Source organism: Thermobia domestica, chromosome 10 (genome assembly GCF_964235325.1).
Source record: "Thermobia domestica chromosome 10, izTheDome1.hap1.1, whole genome shotgun sequence".
Classification (NCBI taxonomy): domain Eukaryota; kingdom Metazoa; phylum Arthropoda; class Insecta; order Zygentoma; family Lepismatidae; genus Thermobia; species Thermobia domestica.
This window is the reverse complement of record NC_137463.1, coordinates 110607555-110633323: the sequence shown is the minus strand read 5'-3', so window position 1 is coordinate 110633323 and position 25769 is coordinate 110607555. Positions and strand designations below refer to the sequence as shown.

The following is a 25769-nucleotide window of genomic DNA, read 5'->3' as shown; positions in this document are numbered from 1 at the left end:
AGAAGTAGATTCGTAAAATCCGTAATAAATTCCCGAAAACACAACTGAAGATCAGTAATAATATAAGAGCTTTTTAAAAAAGGTATCCAATATGCCCCGAGAACATTATGCACCTGATGTGCCCCTTATTCTCATCCCCATCAAAGTAGTACTTTCTATTTTCATATACCGAATCCTACGGTCCTCCCATTGCTTCAAATAGGCCTGGGACCCCTCTTCAAAAATTACTGTAAAGACAACCGTCGCATTTCATGTGATCTTCTCTCAAGTGTGAAAGCGTGTTCCTTTGATTTTCAGGAAACCCAAAAATCCCAGAGTATTCGGAAAATAGGGACTTTGACAAATCACAGAAATGGTGTATGGTTCCAAAACGTACTGAATCACATGAGCCGTGTGAACATGGGCGTTATCCTGGTGCAGTTGGCTGGTCTTCGTGTTCCAAAGATGTGATTTTCGACAAAAAGCCACACGTAGACGATGGTGAACGTCCAGATGGTAGTTTCTTGTAATTGTACTAATGATGCAAAATGGCACAACAATCTAAGAACAATATTTAAGTAGATTTTTCAACGCACTTAACATCAACAATCACTTGTTGACAATCTTATACAGCGCGGATCACTATCTATAGACGTTCGGCCTTCCTTGAATCGGTTGAACCAAAGTTTTCACATCCACGTCTCCGCAAGGAACACGCAACACAACTGTTCCTCAAACAACAGATACAAGTGAAGTAACGTCACCTGCAGGCCAAGCACATGATGAACTCCCTTTCCAAGACTCATAATGTGGCTAACCTATACACACTGTACTTTGGTTGAAAAGAAAGTGTGGCCGGACACTTTTCAGACAAGGGCACAATTGTACGTCTGGATCCGACATTACGAACAAAACATCTCATAGTATAAAAGTTTAAGTGAAAAATATCTAACACGAGTAGACAAAAAATAAGCAATCATTATAAGGCTATACCAAACCATTTGGGTTACAATGGACAATATTTTGTTTTAAAAAAATCAAAACATATCAAGAACATGCTTACCCTACTTTAACTTCTGGACGAGCAACGCCGAACACACAGTACCTTCCTCCAGGTAGCAAATAATTAAAGGCTTCTTCCATGGCTGGTCCACTACCTGTGCAGTCTATTATTACATCCACACCCCAACTATCATCTGCTGCGGCTCGTTGTTTGAGCTCTGCAGGTGTCACCACTTCATACCCGGTGCCTGTAATAATGTTTGCAGATGTTTTACATTATTTTCGGGCCATACATAACAAGATAAAATAATACTTTTAATGATCATAAAAAGTATATTTATGATTAATCTGGAAAAGGTAACTATATTACCCTTTCTCTTTTTAGTATATCAGTCAGGGACGTGTTTTAAAAGTGTTAACATAATTTATCCTCATATTGAACTTGGACCCTCCACGAAATATATCCCTGTGCCTGATACCAGTGTTCTAGGTTTTGACCTAAGGTGGAAAGACTTAAAGAAACATTTTTAGAAAAGGAAAATATACCTGGTAGAAACTCTGAAAAAGGAAATATTTCACAATATGAAAAAATCATAACGCTTGTGTGGAAAGGTTTCTCGGGTTTGTTTACCTATGTCATGCATTCTAGAATTGAAATAGATCTAATGCTCAGTTACTATATCTAGATGTAATATTATGTTGATGTGATTTGAAGTGTCCGCTTGACTTATAGTGGGAAATAATATGCTCCAAATGGGTGAACCGAGGTTACGGGTACGATATCACAAATTCTAAAAATTTTCAGCAATACCCAGTAAGTAAGGAGGCAGTGTGGTGAAAAGGATTTTGTTAAAGTGCAATACAAAGAACACAATCTCCAATGATTTTCCTTTGTCAGTTTCAACTTTAACATTCTGTACATCGACTAGCAAAAAGCATCAACAATGCGTTGGGCTAGGAGTGGTAATGAACGCATCATTTGCATTGATATGTGAAACTTCGTGCTGATGACACAACATTGAAAATTGAGTCCAGCTGCCATCGACCAAAGTGTCCTGATGGACTTGTCATGAGCACCGTGGAAGCGGGTTTTCAGAAAAGTATTGATGCAACTGAACACGAGTTACGCGGATCTACACCTTATCACTGTCTTTCAGAGAGGTTTCTTTCATCGAATCTGATGAAAACTTGATCAGTTACTCAATCGTAAATGGCCAGAATAGTGGTTACATCGTAGTCAACGTCCAGGGATGGTTTCCAAAATAATCTCGCCCTGCATTTTTTGTTGCTAGTATAATGGTCCATGCTAGATTAGATGCATACCTTACTCCGTCAAAGAGAAATTATCATTGCGGGTTACTAGTGTTGGACTCTAGGAAATGTCCGCAAGCATCCAGCAACAGTAAAAAGTAGAGTGTCTTCATGTAACGCAAAAATACTGCTCAACTAACAGTGCAATCTCTTCATAAGTTTCAGTGTGAAATTCTTGCACGCCTATCGTATTTTCCTTACATCTCTTTCACCTCTTACAATTTATTTTGTCTTATAAACACTTCTTTTGCATGGAAGATCGTTCATAATGGAAAGGCAGTGCAACGTGCAGTTGAAGACTTCTTCGCATCATTGCAGATGCAAAACTTTTTATAATGAAATACAATTGTTAGCTGAGCGATAGCAAAAGTATGTGGATGTAAAGTAGACTACTCATATCTAGAATACGTATTGTACTTTTCACTTATTTGGTCTTCCAAAGTGATATGTTTGCCAGACATTTCAATCACCCCAAAACAATATTTTGAGTAATGCATTTTTTCGTGGGTATCTAAACTATTATCATCAGAAATATTCTGTCATAATTAGGAGATCATTGCTGCAAATTGAGAAGCTTCCATATTCTCTGGTGCTCAGCTAATCGTCATGATGGAACACTCATTGGTTGTATAACAACATATGAAGAAAATGTTAGCTTCCATTGCTGATAGATTGCATAGGTATTTATTGTCAAACTGCATTACTTTCAGGAGGCCGCGGTGGCTCAGTAGTATAGTTGCGTGTTCGCTGCCCATGAGATAGCACGACTTTCGCTGATGCTCCGTCCAGTGTCTTACCGTGTGAGTTGCATTGAATGCGCCTAGTGTACTCTGTTTTTGATTAGAATTTACACTTCACTTGGTTCTAACATCTTTCAACCTGTGCTGACCAATGAGCTTTATTAAGAACTACAACATGTAGATCAAACGTGTGAATACATTAAAATTAGGATTTCGTGCGATTCCTAACCGTCCCTCGATAATCAAAATCCATGAGTTTATTCAAAAGACATTTCAGTTAAAAGAAGAACAAATATTAAGTCTCAAGTTGGATATTTATCGTAAATGTGTTATATATTAAGTTATTTTCTAAATTCTTGAGTGAAAAAATGTTACGAGCACATGGTGATAGTGCTAGTTTTCAAGATAAACAGTGACTTTAGAATTAGCTGATAGGGCTTTAATCCATGTGCGAATACATGTTATTTCCATGGAATATAGCACTAATGATGTCACACGTGCCTTGTCTGTCTATGGGGAGTGTAAAAGTATCAAGGATGAATTTTTTTTATGACGATACCCATATTCATAAAGTTAAATCTGGACGAAAGATTGTATGTACTTGTTAAAGCCTATAACGTCATTCATTGATATTCGTAAAGAAAGGTTTCTCGTAACTTATTACGGTCAGGACCGTACTTGTTACTACTGGCAATGACGTGATCATTTGCAGACTAATGTTCTCAGAGTCCAAAACCCGAAAACTTACTATTATCCTGCTAATTTTCCTCCTTTGACTTCATGTGTGGACTTTCCAAAGTTAATGAATGCTGTTACTGCAACTGTGATACAGGGCCGTCCTGTAGTCACTTCTCCGATAATGCTTAATAGTAGAATTCCTAATTAACCATATTCCAAAGAAATTTCAGACAATTTGGATGCCGAGGATGTTAGTGATATTCAGAACAGGGTCTCATCTTCAGCTCCTCAAGCTTTACATGCTACTTCTCAACTGACTAAGTCAGATCTTCCACAGAAACCACACGTCGTCAGTGAGCAGGTAATCAGAATCCACAGTGCATGTGTAGTGTATCGGAAGTTTCCTCTGTAAGTCTCATGTTCACAGTTCAGTTTAAGGAAAAATATCCCATTTAATCCACTGTGAGTTGTCCTAGTGAAAGAAAGGGAACCGATGCCCCGAATTCTCAGGAAACCTGACAAGACAAGAGACGGAAGAAAGCAGGAACGGTTACAGCTCAAGTCAAACAACCTAAGGAGATGGATCAGGGACTTTCAGACTATCATCTAGACTCACCCGGTCGTCTGTAGCGAAAATAGTGAGTACGGAATATATACATGATACAGCAGTTCCTATTTCAGGAGAGTCACCAACAGTTTCAAGTCCTACCTAAACATTCAACAGATCAGTTCTTGCAGACAAACAGTGGTGCTTTATTATGAAGTACGTTACTAAATTTTGACACCCTTTTACCACTATATTTATGTGTAATATCTTAAAACTAGCAACTATAAATAACAAAGGCATCCAATCTCAGTAAAAATTGAAGCTCTCAATAACTTTTTACTTAAATCTGAAATAGATGTGGCTTTTTTCCAAAAAGTTGGTTCTACAATTCTAAATGTACAACCATCGTGTATTGTATATAATTGTACATATAATAGGCTTGGTACTGCACTTTTGGTTAAAGAAGGCATCACGCTTTCAAATGTAGAATTGAATCATAATGGTACAATTATAAAAGGTCAACTTAATGATACCACACTTATTAATGTTTATGCACCCAGTAGAGGTAATAACAGAAAAAAAGAATGCTTTTTATGCAAATGAGGTAGCATCGTATTTTAGTTAGTGGTGGAATCAATACTGTGAGGATAAAATCCGAAGCTTTTGTAGGTGGTATTCCTCTGACACTTCTGCTGATAAGCGGAAACTATAATTTGTATAGAAACTTTATAATACAGATGTACCGTAGAAGCTCAGACTGAGGCTATGAGAAATCGCCCCGCTCTTTACTCTTGTACGTAAATACAAAGCAAAATTATTACAATCCCATAAACAGAAAATTGAAGGGATTAAGCTACGTAGTAAAGTTACAGGATTTTCAGAAGAAGAACACATGCTTTCTTACACATGTGTCAAAAGAAGCCAAACGTAGAAAGAGAAACTAATTACTCCTCTAACATATGCCAAAGGCTCTTTGCAAACTAGTCAGAACAATAATCGCCAGACCCTGTAGGACTATTACTACCAGTTATTTGGGATAGATTCCACTACCTGCTGTGACTATAAATTATTTAACAGTGTGCCTCAGGTGAAAAATGACGAAGACAATCAAATTTTATTTGCTCCATTTACAAAAGATGAAGTAAAAAGAGCTGTGAATGCTACAAAAGAAGGGAAATCTCCTGGCCACGACTCTATCTCTGGCCGTTTGTATGTTAAAGTTTGGGACATGATGGGCGATACACTAACACCGATTGTCAATGAATGATTTTCTTTGCTTCAGAAACTACAAAACGCCCTAATACAGCCATCATGGTATTTATCCCCAAAACTGCTCAACCTTCTAATGTTAATCATTATAGACCTATATCACTTCTTAATACCGTGCAGATATCAAAATTTTTAGATGTATCAACAACAATCTCATGGAATATGTAATAACTTATGGATGTTATTACATAATTTGCAATATATGGTTGTCAAAAAGAAAACCATCTATGACTTTCTGTTAACTATTCAATATAGTATTACTATTTGTAGATTGTGCTCTTATAGCTGCTGTGATTTTAAAAGTGCCTTTGATAATATTGAACACACTTATTTATGGTCTGTTTTCCGAAAATTTGGTTTTAGTGATCAATTTGTTACCTGGATCCAATATTCTTATAGAAACGCAGATACCAAGATAATTGTTAATGGGCACCTCTCCAAAAGCTTTCGAATCAATCGTTCAATACGACAAGGTGATCCCCTTTCGATGTTGACTTTTGCTACTAATCTTGCTCTCCTGTTATATGCTATGGGTGACCGACTAACTGGTCTAAATATTATTACACTTGCTCTGAAGGTAGCTAGTTATGCAGATGATGTAACAGTTTTTGGATCCTCAAAACTAGATTATTCTCTCATGCTGGAATGTGTTCACGATTATGAGATAGCATCTGGAGCTAGATTAAATGTCTGTAAATCACATACGTGAAACATAAACAATAGAATTGATTTTACTAATTTAAATACCGTTCCTCGGGATGACAGTGTCACAATATTAAAAATTAATTACTTTTTATTCTAACATAAAGAACATTATTACTCGTAACTATAGGAATGTTGTAAACGAACAGAGTCAGTTAAGTTATGTGAATCAGTCCAGAACTCTCTCTTTATATTCCAGAGGAAAATTCGTAAATGTTTATCTTTTAAATAAAATATGGTATTTGGCTATTACCTATGCCTCAATTCATAAGAAAACAAATAAAAGTTTATGTGGTTGGTTCCTATGAACATCAGGTCTTTCGTATTAAATATGATGTAATGTGTTGTTAATATTCACAAGGAGGAATCAAGTTGACAAACGTAAAACAAAAAGCTGCCACTCTGTATGTTACTCGATCGCTGACCTTGCACGCAGATGAATCTGTAGTGTCACAAAACAACTATTGCATTACGTCACAAACAGATAGGAGTTTTTTTTACTGTGTCTGGTTACCTACCTCAAAGCTGTAAGTATCTAGAAACTGTTCTGATTACATATTTCTTTCTCAGCATTTTGATTTCCAATATTTACGTAGTAAAAACCTGTATGCTTTAAAAATGAATAATTTATATGTCCAACCTAACATTATGTTAGGTGACTGCTTGTGTAATAGGCCCAATATTTGGGCCAATATCAATGACTCGACATTCAATGAGGCTAACAAATCGATTTGGTTTATGCTTGTCTATATTACCGATACCAAGGACAAGCGAAGCAAATATGGTTTTAGTGGTGATTCTATTTGTCTTAAATGTAAAAATATAGATGCGTTAGTTCATAGAATCACATCCTGTCTTGAATACCCCCCCCCCAAAAAAAAGTTCCAATTGCATCACTTTTTAGACTCGTAGCTCAGAGCACAATACATATTAACATAATTTTAAGGCCAGATTATCTTTTTATCCAGCTAGTAAACAACATAGTGTCAATTGGTATATAGGTATATTGTATTTTTTATTTTTTCATTATTTTTAAGCCTTGTTATCTTGTGACAGTTTCATAAACACTTCGTTGTAATTGCATCTTACGTACATGATTTATAAAAAAAGTGATAGAGCGTTCACCTTTCCTGCATAGAGTCCCAGGGGGTCTGACTTCATCGAGGGAGTCGAGGGACTCGAGGGAGTCGAGGGAGTCGAGGGACTCGAGGGAGTCGAGGGAGTCGAGGGACTCGAGGGAGTCGAGGGAGTAAAAATATTCACCCTAGGGAGTCGAGGGAGTAAAAATTTTCACTCGAGGGAGTAAAAATATTCACTCGAAAGAGTCCAGGGAGTAAAAATATTCACTCGAGGGAAACAAAATATACACTCGAGGGAGTCGAGGGAGTAAAAATATTCACTCGAGGGAGTCGAGGGAGTAAAAATATTCACTCGAGGGAGTAAAAATATTCACTCTAGAAAGTCGAGGGAGTAAAAATATTCACTCGAGGGAGTAAAAATATTCACTCGAGGGAGTCAAAATATACACTCGAGGGAGTCGAGGGAGTAACAATATTCACTCGAGGGAGTCGAGGGAGTAAAAATATTCACTCGAGGGAGTCGAGGGAGTAAAAATATACACTTGAGGAAGTCGAGGGAGTAAAAATATTCACTCGAGGAAGTCGAGGGAGTAAAAATATTCACTCGAGGGAGTCGAGGGAGTAAAAATATTCACTCGAGGGACTCGCGGGAGTAAAAATATTCACTCGAGGGAGTCGAGGGAGTCGAGGGAGTAAAATAATTACTAGAGGGAGACGAGGGAGTAAAAATATTCACTCGAGGGAGTAAAAATATTCACTCTAGGGAGTCGAGGGAGTAAAAATTTTCACTCGAGGGAGTAAAAATATTCACTCGAGGGAATCCAGGGAGTAAAAATATTCACTCGAGGGAGTCAAAATATACACTCGAGGGAGTCGAGGGAGTAAAAATATTCACTCGAGGGAGTCGAAGGAGTAAAAATATTCTCTCGAGCGAGTAGAGGGAGTAAAAGTATTTACTCGAGGGAGTGGAGGGAGTAAAAATATTCACTCGAGGGAGTCGAGGGAGTAAAAATATTCACTCGAGGGAGTAAAAATATTTACTCGAGGGAACCAAGGGAGTAAAAACATACACTCGAGGGAATCAAGGGAGTAAAAACATACACTCGAGGGAGTCGAGTGAGTAAAAATATTCACTCGAGGGAGTCGAAGGGGTAAAAATATTCACTCGAGGGAGTCGAGGGAGTAAAAATATTCACTCGAGGTTGTCGAGGGAGTAAAAATATTCACTCGAGGGAGTCGAGGGAGTAAAAATATACACTCGAGGGAGACGAGGGAGTAAAAATATTCACTCGAGGGAGTCGAGGGAGTAAAATATTCACTCGAGGGAGTCGAGGGAGTAAAATATTCACTCGAGGGAGTCGAGGGAGTAAAAATATTAACTCGAGGGACTCGAGGGAGTAAAAATGTTCACTCGAGGGAGTCGAGGGAGTAAAAATATTCTCTCGAGCGAGTAGAGGGAGTAAAAGTATTTACTCGAGGGAGTGGAGGGAGTAAAAATATTCACTCGAGGGAGTGGAGGGAGTAAAAATATTCACTCGAGGGAGTGGAGGGAGTAAAAATATTCACTCGAGGGAGTAAAAATATTCACTCGAGGGAACCAAGGGAGTAAAAACATACACTCGAGGGAATCAAGGGAGTAAAAACATACACTCGAGGGAGTCGAGTGAGTAAAAATATTCACTCGAGGGAGTCGAAGGGGTAAAAATATTCACTCGAGGGAGTCGAGGGAGTAAAAATATTCACTCGAGGTTGTCGAGGGAGTAAAAATATTCACTCGAGGGAGTAAAAATATACACTCGAGGGAGACGAGGGAGTATAATATTCACTCTAGGGAGTCGAGGGAGTAAAAATATTCACTCGAGGTAGTAAAAATATTCACTTTAGGGAGTAGAGGGAGTAAAAATATACACTCGAGGGCGTCGAGGGAGTAATATATTCACTGAAGGGAGTCAAGGGAGTAAAAATATTCACTCGAGGGAGTGGAGAAAGTACAAATATTCACTCGAGGGAGTCGAGGGAGTAAAAATTTTCACTCGAGGGAGTAAAAATTTTCACTCAAGGGAGTAAAAATGTTCACTCGAGGGAGTCGAGGGGGTAAAAATATTCACTCGAGGGAGTCGAGGGAGGAAAAATATTCACTCGAGGGAGTAAAAATAATTACTCGAGGTAGTCCAGGGACTAAAAATATTCACTCGAGAGAGTCGAGGGAGTAAAAATATTCACAAGAGCAAGCCGAGGGAGTAAAAATATTCACTCGGGAAGCCGAGAGATTAAAAATATTCACTCGAGAGTGTCGAGGTTAGAAATATTCACAAGAGGGAGCCGAGGGTGTAAAAATATTCACTCGAGAGAGTCGAGAGAGTAAAAATATTCAATCGAGGAAGTAAAAATAATCACTCGAGGGAGTCGAGGAAGTAAAAATAATCCCTCGTGGAAGTCGAGGGAGTAAAAATATTCACTGGAGGGAGTCGAGGGAGTAAAAATATTCACTCGACAGAGTAAAAATTAATCACTCGAGAAAGTCGAGGGAATAAAAATAATCACTGTAGGGAGTGGAGGGAGTAAATGTAATCACTCGAGGGAGTCCAGGGAGGAAAAATATTCACTCGTGGAAATTCACTCGATTCTCTTGTGTGAGTATTTTTACTCCCTCGACTCCCTTGAGTGAATATTTTTACTACCTCTACCCCCTCGAGTGAATATTTTTACTCCCTCGACTCCCTCGAGTGAATATTTTTACTCCCTCGAGTGAATATTTTTCTCCCTCGACTTTCTCATGTGAATATTTTTACTCCCTCGAGTTAAAATTTTTACTCCCTCGAATCCCTAGAGTGAATATTTTTACTCTTTCGAGTGAATATTTTTACTCCCTCGAGTGAATATTTTTACTCCCTCGACTCCCTCGAGTGAATATTTTTACTCCCTGCACTCCCTCGAGTGAATATTTTTACTCCCTCGACTCCCTCGAGTGAATATTTTTACTCCCTCGACTCCCTCGAGTGAATATTTTTACTCGCTCGACTCTCTTGAGTGAATACTTTTACTCCCTAGACTGAATATTTTTACTCCCTCGACTCCCTCGAGTGACTATTTTTACTCCCTCGAGTGAATATTTTTACTCCCTCGACTCCCTCGAGTGAATATTTTAGTGCCTCGACTCTTTCGAGTGTATATTTTTACTCCCTCGGCTCCCTCGAGTGAATATTTTACTCCCTCGACTCCCTCGAGTGAATATTTTTACTCCCTCGACTCCCTCGAGTGTAAATTTTTACTCCCTCGAGTGAATATTTCTACTCCCTGGACTCTTTTGAGTGAATATTTTTACTCCCTCGAGTGAATATTTTACTCAATCGAGTGAATATTTTTACTCCCACGACTCCCTCGAGTGAATATTTTTACTCCCTCGCGTGAAATTTTCCCCCCTCGACTCCCTCGAGTGAATATTTTTACTCCCTCGAGTGAATATTTTTACTGCCTCGACTCTTTCGAGTGTATATTTTTACTCCCTCGACTCCCTCGAGTGAATATTTTACTCCTTCGACTCCCTAGAGTGAATATTTTTACTCCCTCCACTCCCTCGAGTGTATATTTTTACCCCCTCGAGTGAATATTTTTACTCCCTCGAGTGAATATTTTTACTGCCTCGACTCCCTCGAGTGAATATTTTTACTCCCTCAACTCCCTCGAGTGAATATATTTACTCGCTCGACTGTCTCGAGTGAATATTTTTACTCCCTAGAGTGAATATTTTACTCCCTCGACTCCCTCGAGTGAATATTTTTACTCCCTCGCGTGAAAATTTTTTCTCCCTCGACTCCCTCGAGTGAATATTTTTACTCCATCGGCTCCCTCGAGTGAATATTTTTACTGCCTCGACTCTTTCGAGTGTATATTTTTACTCCCTCGACTCTTTCGAGTGAATATTTTACTCCCTCGACTCCGTCGAGTGAATATTTTTACTCCCTCGACTCCCTCGAGTGTATATTTTGACTCCCTCGAGTGAATATTTTTACTCCCTTGAGTGAATATTTTTACTCCCTCGAGTGAATTTTTTTACTCCCTCGACTCCCTCTAGTAATTATTTTTACTCCCTCGACTCCCTCGACTCCCTCGAGTCCCTCGACTCCCTCGATGAAGTCAGTCCCGTCCCAGGTTCGATTTCAGCTCTTGCCAAATGAACTTTGTGGTGGACAAACGCCGTGTGCGTGGTTTTCCTCGGAGCTCTCCCGTTTCTTTCCACTTTCTTCATTCCACCATTTCATTCATTTCCTATCATTACCGTCTCCTTTAGCCTAGCCGGCATATTGTGGGACGTAAAACTCAAATATATCGTTTCATTTTTTGCATTACTTTCAGCTACCTCGATAATATAAAATATTAGTATTACTCAATAGCATACAAACACCCGATTCTATCTATTTCTGCATTCAAGTATTTATGTCAGCATGGGCGTTTGAAAAAAATTTTCTCGGGGGGCTCAAATCTCTGGTTGCTATATTACGTTTCGTATTTTCTATTTGTATTGAGAAAATCTTAAGAAATTTAATACATTTTCGTGAGCCAGGGGGAAGCTCGAACCCCCCTGTTCCCCCTTCGGGCTCCCATGAATGTCAGTGATGGTCAATTTGTAACACCGTGCAGACCAGGACGAAACAAAAACCACACTTGGGGTTCTTTTTCCATTTTCCTGCCCCCTCCCTGAGGCAACGATTCGCTGGATTGCGTAAGTCATATATTTACTGAACCTTATTCTGAGTATTCTACTTCCTGCTTTATATGTCGAACCAAATTGGAGCATAAACTACGAACATTTGAAAGTAACTCTATAAAAAATGCACTTTATATATATAAACTTTTATATATAAACTTTACAAACTGCCTTAACTTGCAGAATGAGTGTGGTGATCAAAAGGTTAAAGAAAATATTTTCGTAATTGAAAGTCGAGTCCCAACTCATTACATTATGGTGGCTAGCTACACTCTTCTTATTACGCACGCATTTGTAAGACAAGGAACAAATCATATTTTTCTCAATTGTTTCTCACGGACCATCATTTGGCAATCACTGGTTTATGTAATGAATAACACGAAGCGAATAAACATTTAGAAGTATTGTTACCAGCAGAGAGTAGCTAAACTACATCTTTCGATAAATTGTAATTAAGCTTACTACCATTCTGTGGCAACTACTTGAGATATAATATTTTGCAACATATAAATACAGAACCCGCCATTGCAAACTACTTTTAATCTACATCCAATAAAGAAAAAGCTATACTAAAAAGGTAAAACGCTAAAGAAATATAAACCTAAATATATTGAATATCAGCTGAAATGCCTGTTCTTCGCACGGGGAGAATAGGTTTATTTAAAATATTTGAACCCAGGGGTGCCCACAAGGGGGGCTATGACGCAAACTGCGTCATTAAAATATTTGGGAAGGTAAAATCTATATAAATATGTTTGAGAGGGTGTAAAAATTAATCGAAAATATTTTTTTTCATGGAAGAACACCTACGGATAGGCAATTGAGCGGGGGTGCGTCATGGACATGAGGGGGGGTGGGCACCACTGAGGATTTCTTACAGAGGTCAAAATTATTGATGAGGAGTCATGACACAGATATCATGGGACATCGCATACGGAAGTCCGTTTTTCACAACCTGCAACACAGTAGAACACTGTGAGTTGTTTAACTTAAGAAGCTTCTGAGACACTATATACTTTTTGAACCTGTAGAACGTGTGCCCGGCCAATCCTAACCTCGAGATGAACATCGAAAACATTTCTTCGTACACTATTAGAGCTGCTGAAGGTCTATCTGTCTAGATAATTTGGTGACTCTTCTCTATGTTAAAATGTAATGACAAGCACACGTACAAAATGGCAGACAGACATACATATTCTCTTATATATGTATATAGTCTACTATATGTAGGTACCCATACACACATATACATTATATCATTATTAAAGATTGAACTAATATTAAGAAAGAATTATTAAGTAGTAAGTATGAAGCATCTTACCTAATTTTTCTGCAAGTTTCCTTCGGCCTTCCTGTGGTTCACTTATAATGACATTTCGATGTCCTTGTAAATGGAATATACTAGCCCACAGGTTTCCAATGATTCCAGCGCCCAGAATCAAAATTTTCGAAGAATGTGGTACGGTTCCGAATCTATCCATGGCATGAGCAATACAGGAAAGAGGTTCGCAGAGAGCACCTGAAGAAATAATATTGACTTACGTTTCATGTGTATATCTATAAACAATCTGCTATAAATAAAGGTTTCCTTTATTCGCATCATTGTGGAAAGGATACAAAGCTATAGAAAGATACAAACAAAAATAAACATTTCCGACGATACGTTTGTATCAAGTGGGAAGGATTGAATGCTATAGTAGTTCAATACTAGAAGGGCTGTCCTACCGAATTGGTCTAATTCGAGTAACCAGAATAAAAGTGTTGGGAACATGCAACAGCTCTTCCTGTAGTCAAATTTGCAAGTTTTGGAGAAGTTTGGTCTTAGTCCTGGTCAGAGTCTCTTTAACAGCTGGAATACTGGGGGGGGGGGGTGAAAGGCAATAGTAACCATCACTCTATTTTTCCGTAGTTTGTTGACAGCAGAAAGAAAATTTCCTGAAATGTACTATACGTACAATGATCTTCCGGAGTATAGTTCCGAAGATGAAATACCTCCCCATTCGAATCTCAGGGAGGAAGATGTCTTGAGGAAGATAACTGGAAGAGAAAGTAAGAGTATAAAAAAGATTGGTGGAGAACGGAAGATAGGCAAGAGCAAACGCTTTAGAATAGGGACATGGAATGAAAATGAGAAATTTTAAAAAGAAGAAATGAAAGAAAATAATCTAGAATTGGTAAGAGTTTACGAAGCTAGATGGAAACGTAATGGGAAATTGAAAAGCGAAATATATGGATCGTTTTACTCAGGTAATGAAAAAGTTTTACACAGTTAAGTTATAATATTGTGTTATGAATCTGAAATATTTCACAGCTCACGCAAGTCATACGTCAAGAAGATCACAAGTCTCTCTCTTCATTTCGAATCGTTCCCTGGCCAGTGTGTTCACTTAGTCCTCTCATATGTAATGCTTGGAAATTTGATTTGCCCTCACTTAAAAATTCGATTTGATTTCATGTATAAAATAAGATGGTCCTTAATAATATACATAGTGAACGGTAACTACGTGGACAAACTTGCAAGGGTGATAGAACTATACATCTAAAAAGAAGCAAAAAAAAGTCCTAGTAAACATGGGGAAAATTCCGTCCCGTTTAGGAGTGACAGAGTGTCCAAACCGTGGGAACATGAACTTCAGAGGCCAACAGCTTAAAAACAATACGTCGTAGAGAGTGCGGTTAAAAACGTCACATAGAAAGTCATACCTACTCTATTGAAAAATGCATGTTTGAAAACCCAGCTATGTGTGCGCACGAGATTAACCACGTGTGACACTTCTTTCCTTTACAGCACGTCTGGGAATCCCTCCGTTTCTTTGGGGAATTCCGTGCGCACACACAGCTGGGTTTTCAAACATGCATTTTTCAATAGAGAGGTATGACTTTCTAAGTGACTTTTTTACCCGCACTCTCTACGACGTATTGTTTTTAAGCTGTTGGTCTCTGAAGTTCATGTTCCCACGCTTTCGACACTCTGTTACTCTTAAACGGGACGGAATTTCTCCCATGTTTACTAGGACTTTTTTTTTTTTTTTTTTTGCTTCTTTTTAGATGTACAGTTCTATCACCCTTCCAAGTTCGTTCACGTAGTTACCGTTCACTTTGTATTTTGTATTTTTTTTTTTTTTATGTTGCTTCCTAAAATTGTTCCATATCGGACCGTAATAAGCCATAACAATACCTCTATTGAATACTATTAATTGATACCGCAACCGAGCTCTAGTTTTGAATGCCCTTATATCATATAGTATACGTCAAAATAAATAAAATCTGAAATACGAGGTGTGGCAATTAAATAACGAGACTGCCCACCTCCTGTCGCGCAGGATCGTGGGGGAAAGGTAGCTAATGATGTGTTGTTGATCTTGAACCTTCATGAACAGCCACTGTAAACAGAGGTTTAGCGAAACGGTGAGGATGAGATGGAGTTATTCGCAGAATGACGAAAGTGGGAGAAAACGGGAGAACCCCGATAAACATACGCACAGGGTGTTTGTCCACTACAAAACATACTTGATGGGAGCTGGGATCGAATCAGGAAGCCCATGCAGAGATGAATTCTCTATCACTCATCCACCGCAGCGCCAATAATAATAATGTGGTTTCAAGTGCAACAAGTATGTCCTTTACGTTAAACGGTAGGAATGAAAGTTAATGTTGTGAAAGAATCAATGGAATGAAAATGTGGAAGGATACAGAACACAAAGAAAAATGCTAGCATAATGTTGTTCACGTGAGGTGATACCGAACCACAGAAACTTATAGAAACTAGAGGTGGATGCACCATCATTAAGTTTCCGTTCCCTCTTTCTTTCATAAATTTGACATACTACGGATGTGCTCTTTTAGGTTAAAGATGATCCCTGCGTAGCATAGTCGCTAATGCTCTAGCCTCTGGTGCGAGCGGAGGTTTGATTCCTGATGGGGACACTTGATCGAAAAGGTGTAACAACATTTTAAGGCCAACCAGTGAGCTTTTCCTGGGTTTTCCTCATTCCCACCAGGCAAATGCCGGGATGGTACCTAACTTAATGGTCCCAGGCCACTTTCTTAACTCTCCAATTCCTCGGCAGTGTGATCACCAAGGGTTGTCATCCCTCATATGTGTGACAGGCTAACATGACCATAGATGCCGAAAGCCTAAAAATCTCGCATCCTTAATCCCTAATCTTTTATGTTAAAGGAGACAGATTATTAATATTAGTGGATAATTATGAAAGAATTGGTGCAATAAAAGTGATAGGAAACGGAAAGACTTTAAAAAAAAAGCAATTAACATGATCTTTGAATGAACCAGAGCTCCTTAGCTGAGTGGTCTACCATTGAGTCATCGTGCCCCTTCCCCCCATACCTACTGTATTTCTGTTTTCAGTTTGATTTATAAATTAAATGAATAATTCGGAATTTCATGTATAATCAATAGCAACTAAGATTAAGGAGTAAAGGTATGATACTAACCAGCACTCAGAGGTATGTCTGCAGGAAGTTTGTACACTAAATGAGCAGGTGCTTTACAATATTCTGCCCATCCGCCATCCTTGTAATTGCCGATGTTATTGTTCGGTCCTTCCTTTGTACAGAAATGAATTTGACCCTTTGTGCAGAACTTACATTTTCTGCAGGCACTGCAAATATTGAAAGATATTAGAAACAGTAGATAGGCTATATTACAACCTTATTTTTATTTATTTATTTATTTCGGTCTCTCTCGAGATTCCTTCGTCAAAGGCGTGGAACTTTCGTTTCGCTTCTCTAAGAATAATGTTACTAAACATTATGTCAATAATGATAATATTTCAACAATTGATGGTAAATTAATTACGAAAATAATAAATGGCTACCGTAGTTACTGATAAACTTTACTATAGAGATACACTTTAACACTTGTAATACATTTGACAGAGATGACTTAGTGCAAACAATTCAATGTTTAAGACTTTAATACGATTAATCATTTTCTAACAATTTTTCAGTATTATAGAGGGCATGGCTACTTAGGCTGCCTCATCTATCTATATATATAAAAGAGAACGTACAATTCTTTGTCCGCTCATCACGCTAATACGGCTGAACCAATTTCTTTCATTTTTGGGGGGTTATTAGGATTTGGACCCTAGATGGTTTTTATCATATCACTTTAATTTTTAATTACCAGTGTCTTGAGATAATTGACCATTCAGGTGTCCACAAATCCTTTGTTAGTTCATCATAGGTAAAAATAAACGTATTTATATGCAACCCGCATGACCGTGTCACTCGGCGGGTTAACATAAATGACAGGCGATATACAGCGGAAAATAGCTTGAATCTTCTGTTTAAAATTTTTTAATTGATTTGCTTATTTTTACAGACACTTTTACAATATGCCAGCACCGGGATGACCGCAGCGAAGCGGGGCGGGTTAACATAAATGACAGGCGATATAATGTTAAGATTTACTGCAATCTTCTATGGTTTTTATCATATCACTTGAAAGCGAAAAAGTAAAAATTATCTAAGTAACAAAGTTTATTGCGTTCCGGGGTGACCGCAGCGAAGCGGGGTGAACGCTGCTAGTATATATAAAAGAGAACGTACAAAATCCTTTGTCCGCTCATCACGCTAATACGGCTGAACCAATTTCTTTCATTTTTGGGGGGTTATTAGGATTTGGACCCTAGATGGTTTTTATCATATCACTTTAATTTTTAATTACCAGTGTCTTGAGATAATTGACCATTCAAGTGTCCATAACGTACAAATCCTTTGTTATTAGTTCATCATAGGTAAAAACTAGCAGCGTTCACCCCGCTTCGCTGCGGTCACCCCGGAACGCAATAAACTTTGTTACTTAGATAATTTTTACTTTTTCGCTTTCAAGTGATATGATAAAAACCATAGAAGATTGCAGTAAATCTTAACATTATATCGCCTGTCATTTATGTTAACCCGCCCCGCTTCGCTGCGGTCATCCCGGTGCTGGCATATTGTAAAAGTGTCTGTAAAAATAAGCAAATCAATTAAAAAATTTTAAACAGAAGATTCAAGCTATTTTCCGCTGTATATCGCCTGTCATTTATGTTAACCCGCCGAGTGACACGGTCATGCGGGTTGCATATAAATACGTTTATTTTTACCTATGATGAACTAATAACAAAGGATTTGTACGTTATGGACACTTGAATGGTCAATTATCTCAAGACACTGGTAATTAAAAATTAAAGTGATATGATAAAAACCATCTAGGGTCCAAATCCTAATAACCCCCCAAAAATGAAAGAAATTGGTTCAGCCGTATTAGCGTGATGAGCGGACAAAGGATTTTGTACGTTCTCTTTTATATATATAGATAAACGTATTTATATGCAACCCGCATGACCGTGTCACTCGGCGGGTTAACATAAATGACAGGCGATATACAGCGGAAAATAGCTTGAATCTTCTGTTTAAAATTTTTTAATTGATTTGCTTATTTTTACAGACACTTTTACAATATGCCAGCACCGGGATGACCGCAGCGAAGCGGGGCGGGTTAACATAAATGACAGGCGATATAATGTTAAGATTTACTGCAATCTTCTATGGTTTTTATCATATCACTTGAAAGCGAAAAAGTAAAAATTATCTAAGTAACAAAGTTTATTGCGTTCCGGGGTGACCGCAGCGAAGCGGGGTGAACGCTGCTAGTACTATTTATAAACACATATACGGGTTCAAATTAAGTTACAGAGGCGGCTCGTGAAGGAAATCACTGACAAACATTAAAGTTTACTTCTTGAAAATAAGGAAATAAAGGTTATCTAATGTAATATTTGTTGTATACAACAATTATTGCATTAAGAAAGTTTCCATGTTTTAGTTTTAAACGAAGAAAACTTTAAGTTTTACCAATGTCACTTCATTTATAAGCTGTTTCTGATTTGGCATTAACATTTCCGTTTTGAGATATTTTTAGTAATGAAAGACAATATTTACTAGTTTCTAGTAGTAAAACGAAAATTGTTCCACTTTGAAAATGGAGAGAAGAAAGTGCAAGTCCCAACCAGAATGTCATATACAATGTAACTTCAATTTTCCTAATTCCAGTCGTTTGCACTAGGGCTGTCAACTGATCGGTATTATATCGGTAAGGTAGCAAAATATGTTGCTATTCTGAATAAGGTCGACGGCCAGTACAGATTCCTTACCAGCCATATATGTGACAGTATTTTAATTTTAATTTGACAGTATCAAATTTAAATTAAAATGTTGATATGACATCTGAGTGAAATGTTCATACCGATAATAATTTTGATTTTTGATATATTTCTGTTAGGCTTAACTATATATTTCAAACACTTAAAATACAACTCTTCATCATCTATTTTGAGAGGTATAAATAGTACACTAAGTTCTGAAGCACAATAACTTCGAATATTGAGTATAGTTTTTAATTGAGGAGCATTTTTTTCAAAACTCGATAGAGCACAAATTTTTAGAATCGGAGGTACATATGGGATAGGTATGCTTTTTATGCTACCAATCGAGCTATGTAAGCAGAATTGGCAGATCTCAATATATGCCTTGTGTATAACATACTGAATCATGGCCGTTTTGTCATAACTCGATAGAGCGCATGCACAATGATTTTTCAAAACTCGATACAGCACATAGCCGAAACACCGACCCGACAACAATGTCTCGCTTCACGTCTACGTCTGTGTCATTAGTGTAACATAGAATGAACCAGTCTCTCCCAAGCACAACCAAAGTCATGGATGAACGTACAGGGTTGTACCTGCTTTGCTGCCTTTTTTTATTAGACATGGAAACGTGTCCATCCACTATTCTTCTCAGATTCATGTCCAGGTCAAAATAAGAACAGCGTAGTAATGACCATGCTCATTGCCTTTTTGGAAAGAAGTACAAAATTTATGTCCATAGTCATTTCTTTCCCATCAGAGAACACAGCTACATGGCTCCTGATCGTATGTTTGGTTGGGTTGAGAAGGAGTACAAAAGAAAGGAAATTATTTTATCACTACAATCCCATGGAATTGTCATAGTTCTCAATAGGGACTGGCAAATCAAAACACTGAAGGAGACTTCTCAGAAGATGTTGAAAGCAAAGTTCCCGTTCCACATAGGGATGCAACGTGTCATACCGTTAGTCGCCTGCAGATACGGTTTGACCCTCAAAAAATTCCTACAAAAGGTTTCTCAACGGTTTTCTGTAGTACCAAGTGTGCTGAATAACATATTAAAAGTTTACCAAAATTTGACAACCGGAAAGGCCCATTTTTCAAGATGGCGTCCAAAATGGTCGTTAACTCTTTTACAATCTTAAGCTTTCATTCAAGTAGCTATTTCACCATCACTAGTTATCCTAGGATTATAGTTCTTATATCATTTTCTTGAGAATAAAATAAACTTTTGAATGGCGCCATCCAAATGTGTGCATCATGTACGTGGAAAGGGAAATTGAGGATAATTCGAGAAATTTCCCTCTAAAAAATCCCTTTTCAAAAGGTTTGTGCTCTCTGAAGCGGCCCCGGTTAAGAATACACGACCCAAATGTTTCTAGAGAAGTACTATGTGATATATTCTATGTACGTGCCAAATTACATTGTAAAATCTTTAATAGTTACGACGGAATAAAATGTTTGCCAATATCCTACTGTGTGAATATACCCAACAAAAAATATAAGTAGATAATAAATAGAATAGAACATAAAAGTTTCTAACACAGTACTATTAATCCTACCTCATCGGGTATCATCGTTCCTACCTCATTGTTTTCAGAATGAAACAAGCTTTCCTATGGTATTATTACCATGTATGCATGATGTACGTGGAAAGGGAAATTGTGGGTTATTCGGAAAAATTTCCTCTAAAAATCCCCTTTTCAAAAGTTTTGCGCACTCTGAACCGGCCCCGGATGAGAGTACACGACCCATATGTTCCCAGGAAATTACTATGAGAGATAAGCTATTGCGTGAGAAATTAAATTTCGAAGTCTTCAATGGTTACAAGAAAACAACAAAATATTTACCAATATCCTACTCTGCGAATATATCTAACCGAACCTATAAGTAGGCAATAAATAGCACATCATACAGTTTTCATCCTACAAAAGTTATTCTAGTGTCTACTCATTTATTTTTATGAACTTAACATACATTTGCTACACCGAAATGCTAAACAGTACTTTCTTTTTTCTGATTTTACCATAAATTAACAGAAGTTTTATTTAGCATTAACGTATTTACAAACAGTCAAAGTAAGATTTTTCATACCATACAATTTTATTCAAAATATTTTGATTCCTGTTTTAATTCTAAAAAGTAATGCTTTTCTCTATTTTTTAAAGTCTTAAAATACATTTATTACATCTAAATGGTACACAATACCATTTACCTTTAGTTTACACAAAATTAACGTAAATTTTGATAAACATTAACGTATTTACGAATAGTCATTATCACATTCTTCATCCTTATTTCGTACAATATTTTTCCCGACCGTCTCTGAATTATGCACATTGATATCCTCTTTGGCAATTACACCCGTAACAATATTTCTCAAAGAAGGGTTTGGTGAAAATGGCGTACAGGTTACAAGTTTTTCTTTGATCTTCTCCAAGTTGCAGTGATCTCTTTTAATCCTTGAGAATGTTATTTCTCGATGCTGATGACTGGTTGTGTAGGTAATGTCTACAAAGCTTTCATTTCTTCATTCATGCCACTTCCGTGGATCAACCCGCCACTGCTCTTTAAGGATCTCATTAATGTCTACTCGATTACTAGATCTGGACTAAGGCCTGCCCAGAACTGGTTACTGCGGCGAATCACGTGGAATCCCTTGGAAAATGCGGTATATATATCAGAATGTGTGCTCTGCAATTGACTCATTTCTTGCAGACAGAGATGTGCAGATTTTAGGTAGTTATAATGTCCAGTGGCAGCAAATATTGGTAGACAGTATGACAAAGTTTGCAAGTGCATCATCCAAGACCGTGTGTAATCTGCTTTCATGAGTGATCGGACAACCTGCAGCGTTCTCTGATAGTTTGTCCAAAATAAACCTGTTTCTGATCTGCGGCCAAGCTCTGTCTTTTTTGTGTCAATAACTTTCTTTATTTCGATCAGCGTATCCGACTTCATGGCACTTTCGATTGTAATCTGTTTCCATATCAGTGATGAATATAGTATTTCTGCTTCATTCACTAGTGACGCTATTTTTCTCTACATTTGAGACAATTAGATGGTTGAGACATCTGTTCATCAAGAGACGTCCACGAAAAGCTCTCTGTACTGATTTCCCGGTCATCATGTCGACAGTATTTTCACCGTAAACAACGTCCATGATATTCCGAAGTCTTGTCCCTTCCATCAGTGTGCCAATTGCACCGAGCAGATTTATAAATGTGTGAAAACATCCAAGTATCAATACGATGTTTTTTAAATGGCTATTCTGTGGTACATCTGTAATGATTTCTGCAGCTTTCCAATACAAAGGTTGGTCAAACGTTATAATAGGTGGATCATGATGATTCAAACAATTCTGCAAATGAAGTCAATTGTAGATAAAATGTAAGACTCGATGATTTACCTGGATGTTCTAAATCTTGATGAATAATATGCATCATTTCTTGCCACCTAAGGATTTCTTGTTTGAAGTTTAGCGAGAGCTCCCAAAGTACATCAATTGTATTATCATAGTTGCCAAGCGGTGGAATATCATTGAAGACAACGCAGCACGAAGATGTTTCGCAAAACAATATTCTATAATATTCTATAATTGGAATTTTACTCTTCACTGTCAAGTTCTGACTAGTTACATTTCTATTTAAAATGACTAAATCCGTCGTTTGTCTTGGTTTGAGAGCAGCTATGGCCCCATTCCGTAGAAAGTCCCTCGGACATCAATGGTAGGTATATTGTGTTCTACATTGTCCACAGCGAAACAAAGTGTCATGTCTGGTATTTTGTTATCACCTGTCAACATATCTGGAGTAACTGAATCAGCTGCGTTCTTTTCAAAGTGCAGAATTTCTTTATACGAAGAACTAAATTCCGGAGCATGCAGCGTATGTACGAGAAATTGTGACTGATATAATTGATGAACCTCTACAGCAAGCCAAGTTGTAAGGGGGCAACAATAGTGGGTGGTCGAGCTGCCTGTATAATTGTGTGACATATTGCTGCTACCATTTGATTTATATTTTTACCTTCAAAAATATCATTTAACAATTTCTGCAGGGATGAAAGAATGGGTAGATTCTAGCTTCAGAAATGTTTCACTTGGACACTGATCTGTAAGAGACGGAGTGGAGAACTTAATATCACTTGTAATAAGACGAGCTGCTGTTTCGATGATAGCACTTTTCTGTGATTCTTCATTATCTATAAGAGTGCTGAAGTAAGATCTGAGAACATGTGATGTATTTTCCCTCATCGTTACAATATCATGGAGACCTTCTCCCTGAACAAAACAAATATTTTTATCATATTTTTATTTTAACTTTTCTTTGATGTAGCTCTTTCCAAATGGTTCTCAATCTTCTCTTTCCACAAATTCCTTCATTTTATCCTGTAGGTGTGAAACTGTCAATTGTTCATCGTCATTAATTTCTAGATAAGAGCAAACTGTCAACAATACTTGCTCTTGTTCTTTGTTTTTGGGTCGGCCAGACATATTGCGTTTTGCCTCTTGTTCATTTGGAACTGTAGTGGTACGTAAAATCCAGAACGAAAAGTACTGGTACAAGAGTGATGGTAAACAAAGTCAGCAGCGTGTGCAAGTCATGTTCATAATATTCTATTCTTCCTTTCACGGTACTCGCCCATTCATCAAAACGAGAAATACAACACTAAATAATAAGTTCTTACTGTTCACAAATACTTCAGTATTCACATAACTAATACCAGCACTTTCTGGTGTAACTATAATACCGCAGAAGAAACAATCTGTTTGGCTGTTAAAAGGACCTTGAGTTACGCTAGCACTTCTCTTTGGTGGTTCAGATCTTTTTTGTTGTTTACTTTTAATATCTTTTGGATTGATGTAGTGCTATCTACATTTTGAGTGTACTTTTTCTCCTGCTGCAATTAATAACTTATTCCCTCTTTCCAAACTTGCTTTGTTCACTCCTTCAGCTTCCTTCTGACGAAGTTGTACAATGTCTGAACCACGACTTAAATCTCCATAGCAAATACGACAGATTTCTCGTGTTGCAACGTTAGCATTCATGTTGAACCCTCAAAGGAACAAACTACACCATTATTGCACTGTCATACTATATCAATTAACACAGAAAACTAATAACAAACAACAGTAAAATAATGAGACATAGGAATGAAATTTGGCACATACATAGCATAGTCATTTTCTAGAAACATTAAGGTATGTTACTCTTATCCCGGGCGGTTCAGAGTGCGCAAAACTTTTGAAAAGGAATTTTTAGAAGGAATTTTTCCGAATAACCCACAATTTCCCTTTCCACGTACATCATACATACATGGTAATAATACCATAGGAAAGCTTGTTTCATTCTGAAAACAATGAGGTAGGAACGATGATACCCGATGAGGTAGGATTAATAGTACTGTGTTAGAAACTTTTATGTTCTGTTCTATTTATTATCTACTTATATACTTGGTTAAGTATATTCACAGAGTAGGATATTGGTAAACATTTTATTCCGTCGTAACTATTAAAGATTTTACAATGTAATCTGGCACGTACATAGAATATATCACATAGTACTTCTCTAGAAACATTTGGATCGTGTATTCTTACCTGGGGCCGCTTCAGAGGGCACAAACCTTTTGAAAAGGGATTTTTAGAGGGAAATTTCTCGAATTATCCTCAATTTCCCTTTCCACGTACATCATGCACACATTTGGATGGCGCCATTCAAAAGTTTATTTTATTCTCAAGAAAATAATGTAAGAACCATAATCCTAGGATAACTAGTGATGATGAAATAGCTACTTGAATGAAAGCTTAAGATTGTAAAAGAGTTAACGACCATTTTGGACGCCATCCTGAAAAATGGGCCTTTCCGGTTGTCAAATTTTGGTAAACTTTTAATATGTTATTCAGCACACTTGGTACTACAGAAAACCGTTGAGAAACCTTTTGTAGGAATTTTTTGAGGGTTAGGTTGTTTTTTTTCATATCTGCAGCCGCCTAAGTACAGAAAGTCTTCTACAGAAGTATGCAGGGCTCTCGCGTGGGTTGTAAGAGCCCAGGGCAAGAATTTCCAGGCGCCCCCTCCCAATCTGTTATGAAAAACAACCAGAGTTTACTCTGGTATTTAAATATGGAATATAATATCATAATGTAAGACAAAAGAAGTTAGTATTATGTCATTTTTTTAATTTAATGGCTTTTGTAGTTAAAACATAAAAGTTAATGGTTTTTGAATTATTGAAATCGAGTGCTATTCTTGTTTATCTTGAACTTGGTACACATCAACATAGTAACAACATGGAATATACAAATAACGATACAAATATTAAATTCCAAGATTTGAAAAAAAAAAAACTCTTCTCACAGAGGGCTGGAGAGAGTTGAGTTGAATAATACTAGACGATGTTTTACTTTACCGGTAATTTTCAAGTTCAATACTCTATCAGGAGTCCCTCAAGGATCTAATCTAAGTCATCTGTTGTTTTTTCTTTTTATTAATGATATTTCCCTGTGTATTAAAACTTCTCAAGTTCTTCTTTTTGCTAACGATCCCAATTATACTCCAAAGTAAGTTCAATTGATGACTGTGTGAAACTTCATCA

At 37.4% G+C, this 25769-nt stretch overlaps 1 protein-coding gene across 1 annotated transcript in view; it reads right to left on the bottom strand.

The window, feature by feature from the left end:
• Nucleotides 1–25769, bottom strand: part of LOC145662652 (uncharacterized) — a 69616-nt gene that overhangs the window by 10626 nt on the left and 33221 nt on the right. The window contains exons 3-5 of the mRNA XM_081728446.1: nucleotides 16471–16637; nucleotides 13337–13534; nucleotides 1043–1229 (exon numbers count right to left, since the gene is read on the bottom strand). Of these exons, the coding sequence (XP_081584572.1) occupies nucleotides 1043–1229; nucleotides 13337–13534; nucleotides 16471–16637 (552 nt within the window). The remainder of the gene's footprint in view (nucleotides 1–1042; nucleotides 1230–13336; nucleotides 13535–16470; nucleotides 16638–25769) is intronic.